Genomic DNA, 13,267 nt, shown 5'->3' with positions numbered 1-13,267 from the left:
TTTGTTTTAGAGACTGGAGTTGCTTTCTGAAGATGGCACTTGGGTGAAGTACGTCAGGGGATGCCTGGCGTGGAGATGTGATGTTTTAAAAAGCTGCACATCGTAAATGGGACAAGCCTTCTAATTTGTAATTCCAATCAACTTTTCACTCCACTTTTGAAAGTTGGCAAAGATCATAATTTTTTTTTTTTTTTTTTTTTTTATCTTATGCAAAAAAAAATTGCTTTATAATGGTCAGTAGATTTACCACTAGATTTGCATTAAAGGTTCCCTTCATAGGTGTCGCCTCAGCAAATGGTCTCCAATTTACCCGTCTAGACATAACACAAACCATTCAGTGGAGCACAATGTAGGGGATGGCACTGGAGCTTTCACTGCATCTAACATTATCCATCTTCTGCTCGGGTCCCGTCAATGCTTCTTGTTTTATTAGAACAATAGACACTTGCTAAGGGGGTCTCCTCATTTTATTAGATTACGTCTATTGCATTTTGACAGTATTTACTTATATGGCGCTGCCATATTCCACAGCGCTGTACAGACATTACCATTGCTTGCTGTCTCCCTGTCAGTATGTTGGTACCATGTACAGAGCTCTGCCTGTTCTGTAGCTGGTTGGTAGGACCCCCACCGACTTGTCATTGATTGCCTATCCAAAGAAGCCTATCAATATTAAATGTCCCTTGAAAACCGTTTTCAAATTGTGCTTTCAAACTTGTGTTTTTTTTTTTTGTTTTTTTTTTTATTGCACTTAAAGCATTTTTTGCTGTTTAAAAACCTTAGCTCCAGATTCTTCATTTGGTGGCATTTATTTTTTTCTTTTCAAAACCACAACATGCTGTAACTTTTGCCATGTTTCTGGGAGTTTTGTTCTTTACAGGGAAGAAAATGCTAGTGCTAAGATGCACTGCATACAAAAAACTCAAAACCGCAGGTGGCAAAAAAAATGATACCTTCTGCTATTATATTAAAAAAAAAATTAAACGGCCAAATTGATGCAAGAACCCAAAGGCCAGCCACACACAAGCATGTTGAATGCGATAAACTTGCAGTGTGTGTCAGTGTGAGATCCCGTCCTGATCTCCCCTCTGGACAGGATCACACACCATTAGGGCTCATTCAGACAGCCGTATGCTGTTCGCTAAAATGCAGATTAAATGCGCATCTATTCACTTCTATAGGGCCCTTTTCTTCCTTCTATGTGTCTGCAAAACAAATAAAACCTGTCCTAGACTTATCAGTGAAAATCAGGATGTGGCCCCATTGAAGTCTACGGGTCCGCAAAAATGCGGAATGCAATCAGTTTTTTTTTTTTTTTTCGGGCATGCTGAACTGTCCTCTGAAAAGTGGATCCGCATTTTTGCAGACAGCATGCAGCCGTCTGAATGAGCCCTTATACTGACTTATAATGCTGAGTAACCTCAAGAGTCCTGCAATCTATTGTATTACACGCACAGCATTATTTCAGTATAATTCAGTAGATTTCAGGAGTAAGGGCCCATTCAGTTCCAACCCCTACAGTGTCCTCAGTGTATATATTAGGTCCCTTTTGTTTTGGCCCCCATTTTATATAATGCCCCCCCTCAGGGCACTTTCTAGATATAACGGACCACTGTTGTGCCCTCTGTGTATAGTATTAGTGCAGCCCCCAGCAGTGCAGCTAAATGAATAAAATAAAAACCCCACAGCCACTCGCATCTGTGCTGGAGGCAGCAGGAAGTGACACTCCCAGCAGTGTGACGTCACATGGTCACTGCTGCATCCAGTACGGTGCAATTGTTCCTGCGCATACCTGTGGTGAGGGGTATTTTTATTTATTTAAACTAGTGTACCTATATTTAAGGACTGTTAATCTGGCCCATTGATTTCAGTGGAGTCCTCTTGGCCATAAAATGTCCCAAAAATAGGGCATGTCCTATTTTTAATAACACCTGTTATTCACTGGCAGTAAAAAAATAAAAAATTGCCAGATAGACTGCAATGGTTTTGAAATAGTTGCATGATGGCCATTTTCGTGTAAATGAGGCCTAAATGTTGCAGTGAAGTATAGTTGGACCCCAAAAAACTCATTGCTCAAAATTTATTAAGCTTGTTTAAATTTTTTATTTTTATCAATTTAAAGTGTATTTGATTTCAGGTGTAGTGTTTGGTAATGCATACAAATATGTACCTGCACGGCCAGCTTTAGGGTATCAGTTATATGGCCTAGTTGTAGCTCAGCCCTATTCAAGTCAATAGGGCTGAGCTGCAGTACCAAGCACAGCCACTATACATTGTACGGCGCTGTGCTTGGAAGGCTGCTGGAAGCCTGCAGCGGCTCCCTAAAACCACTTATCGGCGGGGGGTGCTGGCACTTGAATCCTCGCCAATGTGATAATGATGGACTATCCTGAGGATGAGGCTACTTTCACACTCGCGTTTGGTGCGGATCCGTCTTGTATCTGCACATACGGATCCACACCAATAATGCAAACGCTTGTACCTGTTCATAACTGATCTGTTTGCATAATTCATTGAAAGTAAATGGGGGACAGATCCGTTTTCAATTGCACCATATTGTCAGTGAAAAAACGGATCTGTCCCTATTGACTTGCATTGTAAGTCAGGACGGATCAGTTTGGCTCTGCATAGTCAGACGGTCACCAAAACGCTGCAAGCTGCGTTTTAGTGACAGTCTAAAAAAAGTAACAGAGACCAAACGCAGCCAAATTGATGCATTCTGAACGGATCCTTATCCATTCAGATTGCATTGGGGCTGAACTGATCCGTTTGGGGCCACTTGTGAGATCCCCTGAAACGGATGTCACAAGCAGACCTAGAAACGCCAGTGTGAAAGTAGCCTTAGTTGTCCTTATCAATTCCCGGAGAACCCCTGTAACCTCATAAATCAGGCCTCTTGCTGTTTTTGTTAGCTCTGGCGATCAGGAGAAAATATTAATTTTGCCCAATCCTTCTCTCTCCTGACATCTGTCGGGGGGATAGTTGGGAGCTCTACATACACATTAAATGGGCGGACTTGCTTTTAGCATCATAGAAGAATAGAATAGACTCCTGAAAAAATATATATTTCCAAAAAGCAGGCAGCACACCAAGGTAAAGGTGACATAATATATGCAAGACTTTATTCACCCATGTGACAAGGCAACGTTTTAGCGCAGTATGAGCCTTTTTCAAGCAAAATTACCAAACCAGGAGAGCAGTGTGTGTGTCTAGAAAAACATGTGAAGCACAATTGGATCAACCGGTGTTCAATTATGCAAATGAGATAAATCACTCCCAAAATAAAAATCCAAACCTTGCTCATACATAGTGGTAATACATGCAGTAAAAATAAAAATAAAATCTTTTTTTTTTATTTTTTTTTTACAATTTATATAAAACAAATATCCAATAGATGTATACACTGCTGTGTAAAGTGCATCAGTGCAAATAAACATGATTAGGTATCATAAAGTGTCAAATATGATCAATAAAAACAAGGAAGGGGAGGTATCAGGGATGCAATATAGACCTGCCGATCAGACTGGACTGATCTTCACCGAATGTGGCACACAGGTATATCAGGTGTCCGGGAAGGTTTTAGACCGGGTCTCTGCTCTCTAGGACGTACCGTTCCTGAGAGATTCCTAAAAAAAAAAATGCTTACTGCTTAAAGGGGCGGGCACTTTGAAGGTCACTGTTAAAGGGGTGGTCAATGCTAAAGGGGCAGTCACTTTGAAGGTCACTGTTAAAGGGGCGGTCACTTATAGGGGAAATTGTCTATCTTTTTACGACACACAAACATAAAAATGGATGAAATATACCCGTGCAAAGTCTGGTCCTTCTGCTAGTTTATCTATCTCTCCATAGACATGACAGTCTGCAGTCAGTGTGTGATCACAGGTCCTCATACCTACCGGATGGCTGTACAGGGGGCACCCATGTAAACCTCTGCCCCTTCTTGCCTGTGTAGCTGGTTTAGCTAGATACATTAGCTGTTATACGGCATTATGGGCCTCATCTAAATGTATTATAGAGGGACTGTGTTGCATTCTGCCCACTCGTGTTTGGGACATTTGTCATATCCAGTCAGAATAGGCACTTACTCCATTTTGTTTCTTGTTTTTCATCTCTGTAGAAGCTTAAAGGATAACTTTTAGTCGTATATTTTTATTTTTTTGGAGTATTGTGGTGATTAATATTTCCTTGGTGGCCCTATTTCAACTTTTCATTGTGTATTCAATTACCCCTTAATTGCACATTTTTGTTCCCTGTACTGCCTTAAGAGCTGGAGAATGCAGAGTTGAAGCAGGGAAGGGAGATCTGCCATCTGCTCAGTGTATAAATGAAAGCAGCATGTGGTAATGGGACCCCTTTGTGCTGCAGGAGATTAACCTTTAGGGGGGAGGGCTCTGGTTACTGACACTTTTGGGGGGGCTATTGTTACTGGCTAGTGAGGGCAGGCGGGATTAGCCTCAGGGTGAGGGCAGTGGCGGCCATCTTAACTGAATAGTGAAATTGCAGTTTTATGCAGACTGGTTGCTAAGGGCTGAATCTTATTAAATATGGGGTAAGTCGGTCTTAATAGTAACTGATTCTGGAATATAATGTTATTATTAACTAGATAGACTTAGTGTGTGTATAGATGTATAGAAATTAGGGTCTAAATGTGACAGTTATCCTTCAACTTGTTTTTATTTTTTTCCTTAGTACTTCCTCCAGTCCTTGTTCCAAGACACAGCGAGTACAACCCGCAACACAGTCTCCTTGCTCAGTTTCGCACGATGGAGCCCAGTGAGCCTCACATGCCACACAATGCCACGTTTCCAGATTCTTTCCAACAGCCAAACAGCCACCCGTTTCCGCATTCGCCCAACAGCAGCTACCCGAACTCTCCTGGCAGTAGCAGTACATACCCTCACTCTCCGGCAAGCTCTGACCCTGGAAGTCCTTTTCAGATCCCAGGTATGTTCATTTATGTCTCCTAAATGCCTTGTAATCCATGTGCATTTCACTTTCTGCTGCCGAAGTAGGATTTCACGTGTGACTTTGCTGTTTTTGCAATACGCTAATTTCAGTGTAAAATATGCTATGGTGCTAAATGGTACCAAGCAGCACAGTGCTCTGTGACAAGGATCCCAGGTACTATCTGGGCACTATTATAGGTCTTAACAATGATCCAGATCTAGAAGTGGCCTTTCAGAAGAGGAATGGCAGTGTCTGGCCTATGCGTTGCCCAGTCGTTCCTTATTGCATCATGCAAAATGTGTATTTTGTCAGTGGCCAACTCGTATCTGCCATAGTTCAACTTCAGAAATGTATAACCAGCTTATAAATGTGGGTTTTGTATAGAGGCCTCTGACACCTTGCATTGCTAGGTCCACAAAATAAATGATAAAGGCCATTTTCTGGTGGTAGAGTATGCCACTTGTACAGTGGTGTGTAGTGTGCACTTCTCATAACAAGCCCCCCCTAGTCTGAGGCTACTTGCTTTCATAGCGTGACCGATCCCTGTTCCTAAGAATATGGACTTGCATAATACTCCCATGTGTGTATGTATGTATGTATGTGTATGTGTGTGTGTGTGTGTGTGTGTATATATATGTATATATATATATATATATATATATATATATATATATATATATATATATATATATTCCTGTATTTTATTTTTTATTTCTATTGAGTATGCTTCATGTTAGTGATGGACACATTTTCAGTGAGCTTAGGCTACTTGCACACTAGCGCTTTTGATGGATCCGGCAGGGTTCAGCAAAAAACGCTTTTGTTACTGATAATACAACAATCTAAATCCGTCATGAACGGATCCGGTTGTATTATCTTTAACATTGCCAAAACGGTTCTGTCATGAATTCCATTGAAATTCAATAGGGGACAGTTCAGTTTTTTTTGTCAGAGAAAACTGATCATCCCCATTGACTTGCATTGGTCATGACTGATCAGTCTTGCTCCACATACCATGACTGAAAGAAAATCGCAGTTTGCTCTCTCTCTGTTCAGTTCTGTTTTTTTGTCCCAATTGACAATGAATGGGGACAAAACAGAAGCATTTTTCTCTGGTATTGAGACCCTATGACAGATCTCAATACAGGAAAATAGAAACACAAGTGTGAAAGTGGCCTTAGCCAAATGGGGGGACCTGACGCGGAAATGTTTCCATTATAGATCCACTATATTCCTGCAGTACATGTAGAGGTTTCACACCATCAACCCCCTGCAGTGTATTATGGAGCTGTAATTTAAATGTAGGCTGAAATCTGCTCCTCTTGAAACTTCTTTCAGATTGTGTACAGAAAAGAGCCTGCAGCATTTTACTATCTTCTAGGTTGTCCCGTCCATGAGTGTATTAGGAGGCTTGACAAAGATGCGTTTTTATAGTTGCAACTATCTATATTTTCAGCGGACACCCCTCCTCCGGCTTACATGCCTCCAGAAGATCAGATGACCCAGGAGAACTCTCAGCCAATGGACACTAATAACATGATGGTGCCTCCCATCCCTCAAGAAATAAACCGAGCAGGTAAGCGGGCGGCTGGACAGTTTGTGCTTGCTTTCTATAGTCTTGGCCAGCAGTCACAGTTGCTTGTCGTTGGTTAAGTATTGTTTAAACAGGAAAACACTAGATATGTTGATAAAACGCGCTGCAAGCGATACACTCGTTGGAGTAATTGCCATATCAACCATTTCCTTGTTTACATAACAGTCAAGGAAAAAAAAATTAAATAAAAAATGTCATATTGCCCCTCCTTTTCCCATAATAGAACGGGAAACGTGTTAGCCGAAAAGCTGGTGTCGTGTGCTGCACACTTCAGGCTGATATTTAATTTGAAGAATTGTGCATGATGAGCTAATGAGACTTCTATTCTTTACATTTGATCTTCCTTTTGGATCCATTTTAGCTTTGCCTCAAATAAAACTGCATCAGAAACACCAAAAGCAACTAAAACTGATTATCTATCCTCTGGATAGATCATCAGCATCTGATCTGTGGGGGTCCGACACCCGGGACTCCTGCCGATCAGCTGTTTGATAAGGCAGTAGCTCCGCTGCCTTCTCGCTATTTACCGCAGGCCCAGTGACATCACGACTAGTATCAATCGCCTGGGCGTGACTAAGCTCCATTCAAGCGTCCTAGGTGTTGGACCCCCGCCGATCAGATGCTGATCTATCCAGAGGATAGATTATCAGTCTAAAAAAACTGCAGAACCCCTTTAAGTGCACTGTGCCATCCTTGCCCTTCTCACTTTCATATTTGCGCTCTGATTTTATTTTAATTTTTTGTGTCGTGTAGGAACTTATTTTGTTCACTTCCCGTGGGAACAGGTTTTTCTCTTGGCCGGAGAGTGGTTCCTGCTTCCCTTTTTTTTCACATGTTGCTGAACGTCCTGGTTGCTGCATTTCACAAGTCATGGGTTTTGCTGCCGGTCATGTGGCACTGCAGAGGGCACACCATTTATTCCTGTTGTGATGTTTGGTTTGCAAGGGCTTGTTCAGACGGGCCAACTACTCCCTAATAGTAGGTAACATGCAAAGTACTGCAAGCAGCGTTAGTGTTAGGACTAGTGACTGCCACCTGTGCCAGGTCTACCCCAGTATGCATGAACCTGTCCTGCTTTTCCAGGCCCCAGCCATACAGGATTGGAGTGAAGGCTTCTCTGTATTCACATACAGTGCAGTGTAATAACCATCATGGCACTCCTTGATTTTTGAGCCCTTCGAGGTTTGCTTGTTGGTACTGAGAATTGGACCCCCCCGCCCCCCCTCAGTTGATTACAGTATCTTGCCCACTAATAGAATGGGCATACTAAACCTCTCTATTCAGCAGACATTTGCTGGTCCCCGGAGATTTAATTTAACAAGCTGCATCCTGTCAGTAGAACTGGGTGATTTCCATTGTTGGCCTTTGCTGGGAACAGAGACACATCGCACCTGCTCTGCATGACTTCTAGCAAACGTAAGGAAGTTGTGTGAGAAATCTGTGAGAGGGATATGATTCATCCCAGAAGAATTGCCAGCTGGCAGGGTTTCTTACAAAGTTTGAGAAAGCTGTAGCCTTGATGGTTACTGGTATCTTGATGTGTGAAAGTTAAGCAACCCTTTCTTCTAATGAGGCACATTTTTAATTATACTGCAGTGGGATGTTGAGTGGAGAAATGGGTAATGCCGTCATGGATTTCGTCTGCTACAGCGATGCCAGCTGCTGTTTGTGTTGCCACCATCGAATATGCTATTTCAGGAAATTAAAGTGGTCTTCGGTTCTCTTCGTAATTTTGCCAACTTGGCCTTGTCCTATAGTTGTCAGTATGCGGCTATTGTCTTCAGTGATGAAGGTCAGAGGATCATCATTATTCCTTCATACTAGGGATGAGTGAATTGATTTTGTCTCATTAGCAGGAACTATTCACCTATTCATTCCCCACAGGTGAAGAAGCACCCACCTGCCTATTGATTGATGGGGCTGAACCTAGCCCACCCTGACAGTCTGGGTCCTGTGCTGGTGCTCTGAGTAGTGGCGCAGGTGCTGAAGCTCAAATTTGGCTTTGGGAGCAGTAACTGTGCTACTACATTTCCGGGTAGCATTACAACTGCTCCTGAAGCTGAGGCACAGTTGTCGGGTCTGGGCAAGATGTCTGACCTTTGTCAATCAACAGGCGAGTGGGGACACCCCTCACAGGTGAAGAGCTCCTAGTAAGGAGGCGAATCTGTTCACTCATCCCTGTCATACCAAATGTCTCCAGTTCAAAATAATATTGCGTAAGCAAAATAATAGTCTTGGTTTATCCGCATAGATAAAGGAAAAATGTTGTTGCACCCCCCCCCCCTTCACTTTTTACCACTTGAGTTAAGACCAGTGTCTTTTCTAGTGGAATATTACACTGGGATCTCGCTCTGATTTGCCCTAAAAAAAAAATCACAAGAAATTTGGCTTAGTTAGAATCAACATTTTTGGGGGAAACTTAATGATTTCTATCTTGGCAGAAATGATTTGCTCATCTGTAGAGCAGATCCTGAAACTATTTTCTACCATGTGGCTATAGGAGTCAGTGCCTGCAGTGTGCATCTTACCTGTATGTGGTGTCAGTCTGTCCTGCTGTAAAGTATTGTACTAGTGGTTACATATATACGTCCTGTGTGGATGTGACCGTATATTTGTCTGTCTTGCAGATGTTCAAGCTGTCGCATATGAGGAGCCAAAACACTGGTGTTCAATTGTCTATTATGAGCTAAACAATCGAGTTGGAGAAGCGTTCCATGCCTCCTCCACAAGTGTGTTGGTGGATGGCTTCACTGATCCTTCAAACAACAGGAACAGATTTTGTCTCGGCCTTTTGTCCAATGTTAACCGCAACTCCACTATTGAAAACACCAGGAGGCATATTGGGAAAGGTATGTCCCGTCTTCTCATCCTAGGTGCCCTGTTCCAGATATTTCTCCTTGCTCTTTCTTCTTTGTTATATATTTTTGTCATGTGTATAATAAATTTGAAAACATTGAAATTTTCTTGGCTGACACGGAACCAATACTTTTGTACAGTTTTACGATTGGATATATGAAGAACATCTCTTGTATCTTGTAGGTGTTCATTTGTATTATGTCGGAGGTGAAGTGTACGCAGAGTGCCTGAGTGATAGCAGCATTTTTGTCCAGAGCCGGAATTGTAACTATCACCATGGGTTCCACCCAACCACTGTCTGTAAAATACCTAGTGGTTGCAGCCTGAAGATATTCAACAACCAGGAGTTTGCGCAGCTTTTGGCCCAGTCTGTGAACCATGGCTTTGAGACCGTCTATGAACTAACAAAGATGTGCACTATCCGGATGAGTTTTGTCAAGGTAATGTAGCACTAATATATATGTCTGAACTTGTTAATCTCTAGATAACGTTCTAAGGTTAGTGATGTAACTAATTTTATTACTTGTTCTCATGTTTTTTTTTTTTGTTTTTTTTTTAGGGCTGGGGTGCAGAATATCATCGCCAGGACGTTACTAGCACCCCCTGCTGGATTGAGATTCACCTGCATGGCCCGCTTCAGTGGCTGGATAAAGTACTCACTCAGATGGGCTCCCCCCATAACCCCATCTCCTCCGTCTCCTAATTAGAACTGGACATTTCTGGATGATATGGAGCCGTGCATGTACTTGAAGGATGTTGAACACACATACTGGCAAGAGAGAGGACTATCTATATTTTTTGTCACTTTGGGAGCCTCAAATACTTGATGTTTGTGACCAACTCTTGACATGAAAGGAAGAGGGTCCCTACTATATGTGGCAAAATCTCAGCAGCTAATTTTTATTTTATTTTTCTCTGTTCCCTCTTTGTAATTTAGAGTTCACAGTATAACGGTGTAATTTAAAACCATGCTGTGTAAAGTATTAACGAAGGCAGACTTGTTCTAGGTTTAATGGGAATATTACAGTGAACAATGCCATTTGGTTCTGTTTTTTTCCCCCCAGTAACTTTACATGAAAAACTTGTGGCACTACTTAATTTGTGTACTGGCCATACTGCCATCAGAATGTCAGATGTTAGTTCCTTACTGTTTGTACAGTGTTTTATATGAACAGATCCCCCCCCCCCCCCTCGCTAAGAGTAAAGAATAGTTTAGGGTGGACTAAGTGAATTTTTCTTTTGCTTTAACAGTTTGAGGAGGTTCACTAGGACAGTATATTAAATGTGAGCAGTGCTTTGATGGCATAGTTTTTCCATCGGCTGTGTATGTAATGCACATCTTTCTCATTACGGTATGCCGTTGGCTGTGTACCTCTCAGCAGCTGTATGAATGGAGTGTTCTCTGCAGCACCAGCCTTGGTTCTCTGCAACTTTTCATAATCTCCTAGCTAATGCGCTTCACTCTCTATTGGAGGGGACTTGCAATATTGAAGATGACCCCTCTTTTATCTTAACACTACTGCTGTGTAATAGATCTCGGCTTTGACTGCTAGTATATTGGGGAAACATTGTTTTCTAGAGAATACAATCCTGCACCTCCTCTAGTGCCTGATGGCCTGAACAAACACTTCTCGCCGAGTGTTCAAATTGGATTAGATTTCAATATCCAAGGTTTACTCTCTTGCAGACTTCTTCTTTTTTTCCCTTTTTTATGATGTTACTTTTTGTACTATTTTTGTTTTCTTTTATATTCACAGTTAAGCTGTAGTACTTATTTAAAGTACTTTTATTCCAAATCTAGTAGATATTGTCTACTAGAAGTTTAAATAAATGGTCATTATTGCTTACCTGTAAAACCTGCCTGGTATGTGCTCTTTACTTCAAGTTACAGTTCGTGAAGTGCTTAAGTTTGTGCTGCTTCCACAATTCTACTGATTGCCCTTGGAGATATTAAGGGGGTATTTGAAGGCAGTGGGACAACTTTTTCTTACTGGGCTGAAATTTCCATTTAATGTACAGTATCTCAAACACGCCACCTTCTGAGCTGTCACTTTGTAACTGGAATCTAAAAGTCCTGTCGTGCACTACTCCCTGGTGATGGGAAACTTGCAGAATTTGCCTTGTTTGATATAAAAGGCATCATGTGAAAATAAGCATACCATAAGGGTACAAAGGAGAAGTTATAGTGGTGGTTTGGATTAATAGAAATAATGCATATTCAATTTATACATAAAAAGTGGTTTGCTGTCTGTGAATAGGGGCACTCTTGGTTAACATTCAGAGTCTGCAAACCAGAATTGGTCCTGATCTCAGGCAATAAATTCTCGGAGCTAAATTTATACGCACAAATCTTATTTTTTTATTTATATTTTTTTATGTATCAGTGGATCATAATGGGTACCAGACTATCTGATATTAATGATTGTAAACTATATATAATACTTAGGAGTATCGAAGAATTTTCTAATATGTTATCACTTCTATGTCACGATCATATTACATTGCAGTTGTGGAACAAGCAGCGGATTATCAACTGTTCTGTAAGGAGATTATTTATATATATATATATATATATATATATATATATATATATATATATATATATATATATATATATATATATATATATATATTTCTCACACACACACACTCTCACTCTCTCACTCACTATATATATATATATATATATATATATATATATATATATATATATATATATATATATTATACATATATATATATATTATACACACATACTCTATCTATCACACACACGACCCTCAAGTTACAAAATTAATTGGTTCCAGGGTGACCATTGTAAGTTGAGTAACTGGTTCCAAAGAATAGAACTGCATCTAGTCAGGAACTTGTGAACCCAGCCTGAATATACCCAGTTAGGGGAAGTACACAAGTAGTGGAGTTTTCAGCCACAAATTTACAGCAAAATCTGCATGTCTCACATGCCGATTTCACTGTGTATTCCTCACTTTGAAAGTGGTCGTCCCATCTGAGGGACCCATATTCTCAAAATTGGTGCCTGTTTACTAGACATTTATGATATATCCTAAGATGGGAATACTTCTTAAAACATTCAAGGGGAGTGTTGCCTACATTTTACTTCAGCTTATACCACTGTACTGCACTAATGGACCCCTACAGAAAATGTACACAGGCTGTGAGTGGTAGCCTGCACTAGATTTGGATGCTGATCGCTGATGTTGGGAAAGGGGTAGAACATTTAAGTACAGGGGGAGCTGCTTAAAGGGGTTCTGCTTCAGGAGCGCCGCGGCCTTCTCACTGTTAACCGCCGGCTCACTTGCGTCATGACTAGTATCAACTAGCGTGCCGTGGGCGGGGATAAGCTCCATTCACGTGAACAGAGCTTGGCCCCACCCATGCTAGTTGATACTAGTGACGACATTGAGAAGGCCGCGGTGCTCCTGGAGCGCCGCCTTCTCAAACAGCTGATGATATATCCAGAGGATAGATCAGTTAAAACAAAGTGTAGAACCCCTTTAATTACAGGCTTGGGCTTTTTCAAAGAAAATGCCCGCCTTGGCACCTGATGTCTTATTTACATACTCTGAGTGGTTTCCTGTGGATGGGCAATAAACTGGATGGTTTTAGTGTTGTAGATGTGCACTACAGTACAGTCGTGGCCAAAATGTTTAAAAATTACATAAATATTGGAAAAGTTGCTGCTTAAGTTTTTATAATAGCAATTTGCATATACTCCAGAATGTTATAAAGAGTGATCAGATGAATTGCATAGTCCTTCTTTGCCATGAAAATTAACTTAATCCCAAAAAAACCTTTCCACTGCATTTCATTGCTGTTAAAGGACCTGCTGAGATCATTTCAGTAATCGTC

The 13,267-nt window shown here is 41.2% G+C and overlaps 1 protein-coding gene across 1 annotated transcript in view; it reads left to right on the top strand.

Moving 5' to 3' along the window:
• SMAD1 (SMAD family member 1) overlaps positions 1–11,253 on the top strand; it is a 36,251-nt gene extending 24,998 nt beyond the window's left edge. Inside the window, exons 3-7 of the mRNA XM_044300498.1 lie at positions 4,690–4,944; positions 6,404–6,523; positions 9,169–9,390; positions 9,581–9,837; positions 9,957–11,253. Coding sequence (XP_044156433.1) covers positions 4,690–4,944; positions 6,404–6,523; positions 9,169–9,390; positions 9,581–9,837; positions 9,957–10,100 — 998 coding nt within the window. The 3' untranslated portion in view covers positions 10,101–11,253. The remainder of the gene's footprint in view (positions 1–4,689; positions 4,945–6,403; positions 6,524–9,168; positions 9,391–9,580; positions 9,838–9,956) is intronic.
• Positions 11,254–13,267: the final 2,014 nt, after the last annotated feature.

This window comes from Bufo gargarizans, chromosome 1 (genome assembly GCF_014858855.1).
Source record: "Bufo gargarizans isolate SCDJY-AF-19 chromosome 1, ASM1485885v1, whole genome shotgun sequence".
NCBI classification, from domain to species: domain Eukaryota; kingdom Metazoa; phylum Chordata; class Amphibia; order Anura; family Bufonidae; genus Bufo; species Bufo gargarizans.
This window is presented reverse-complemented; position numbering and strand designations above follow the sequence as displayed.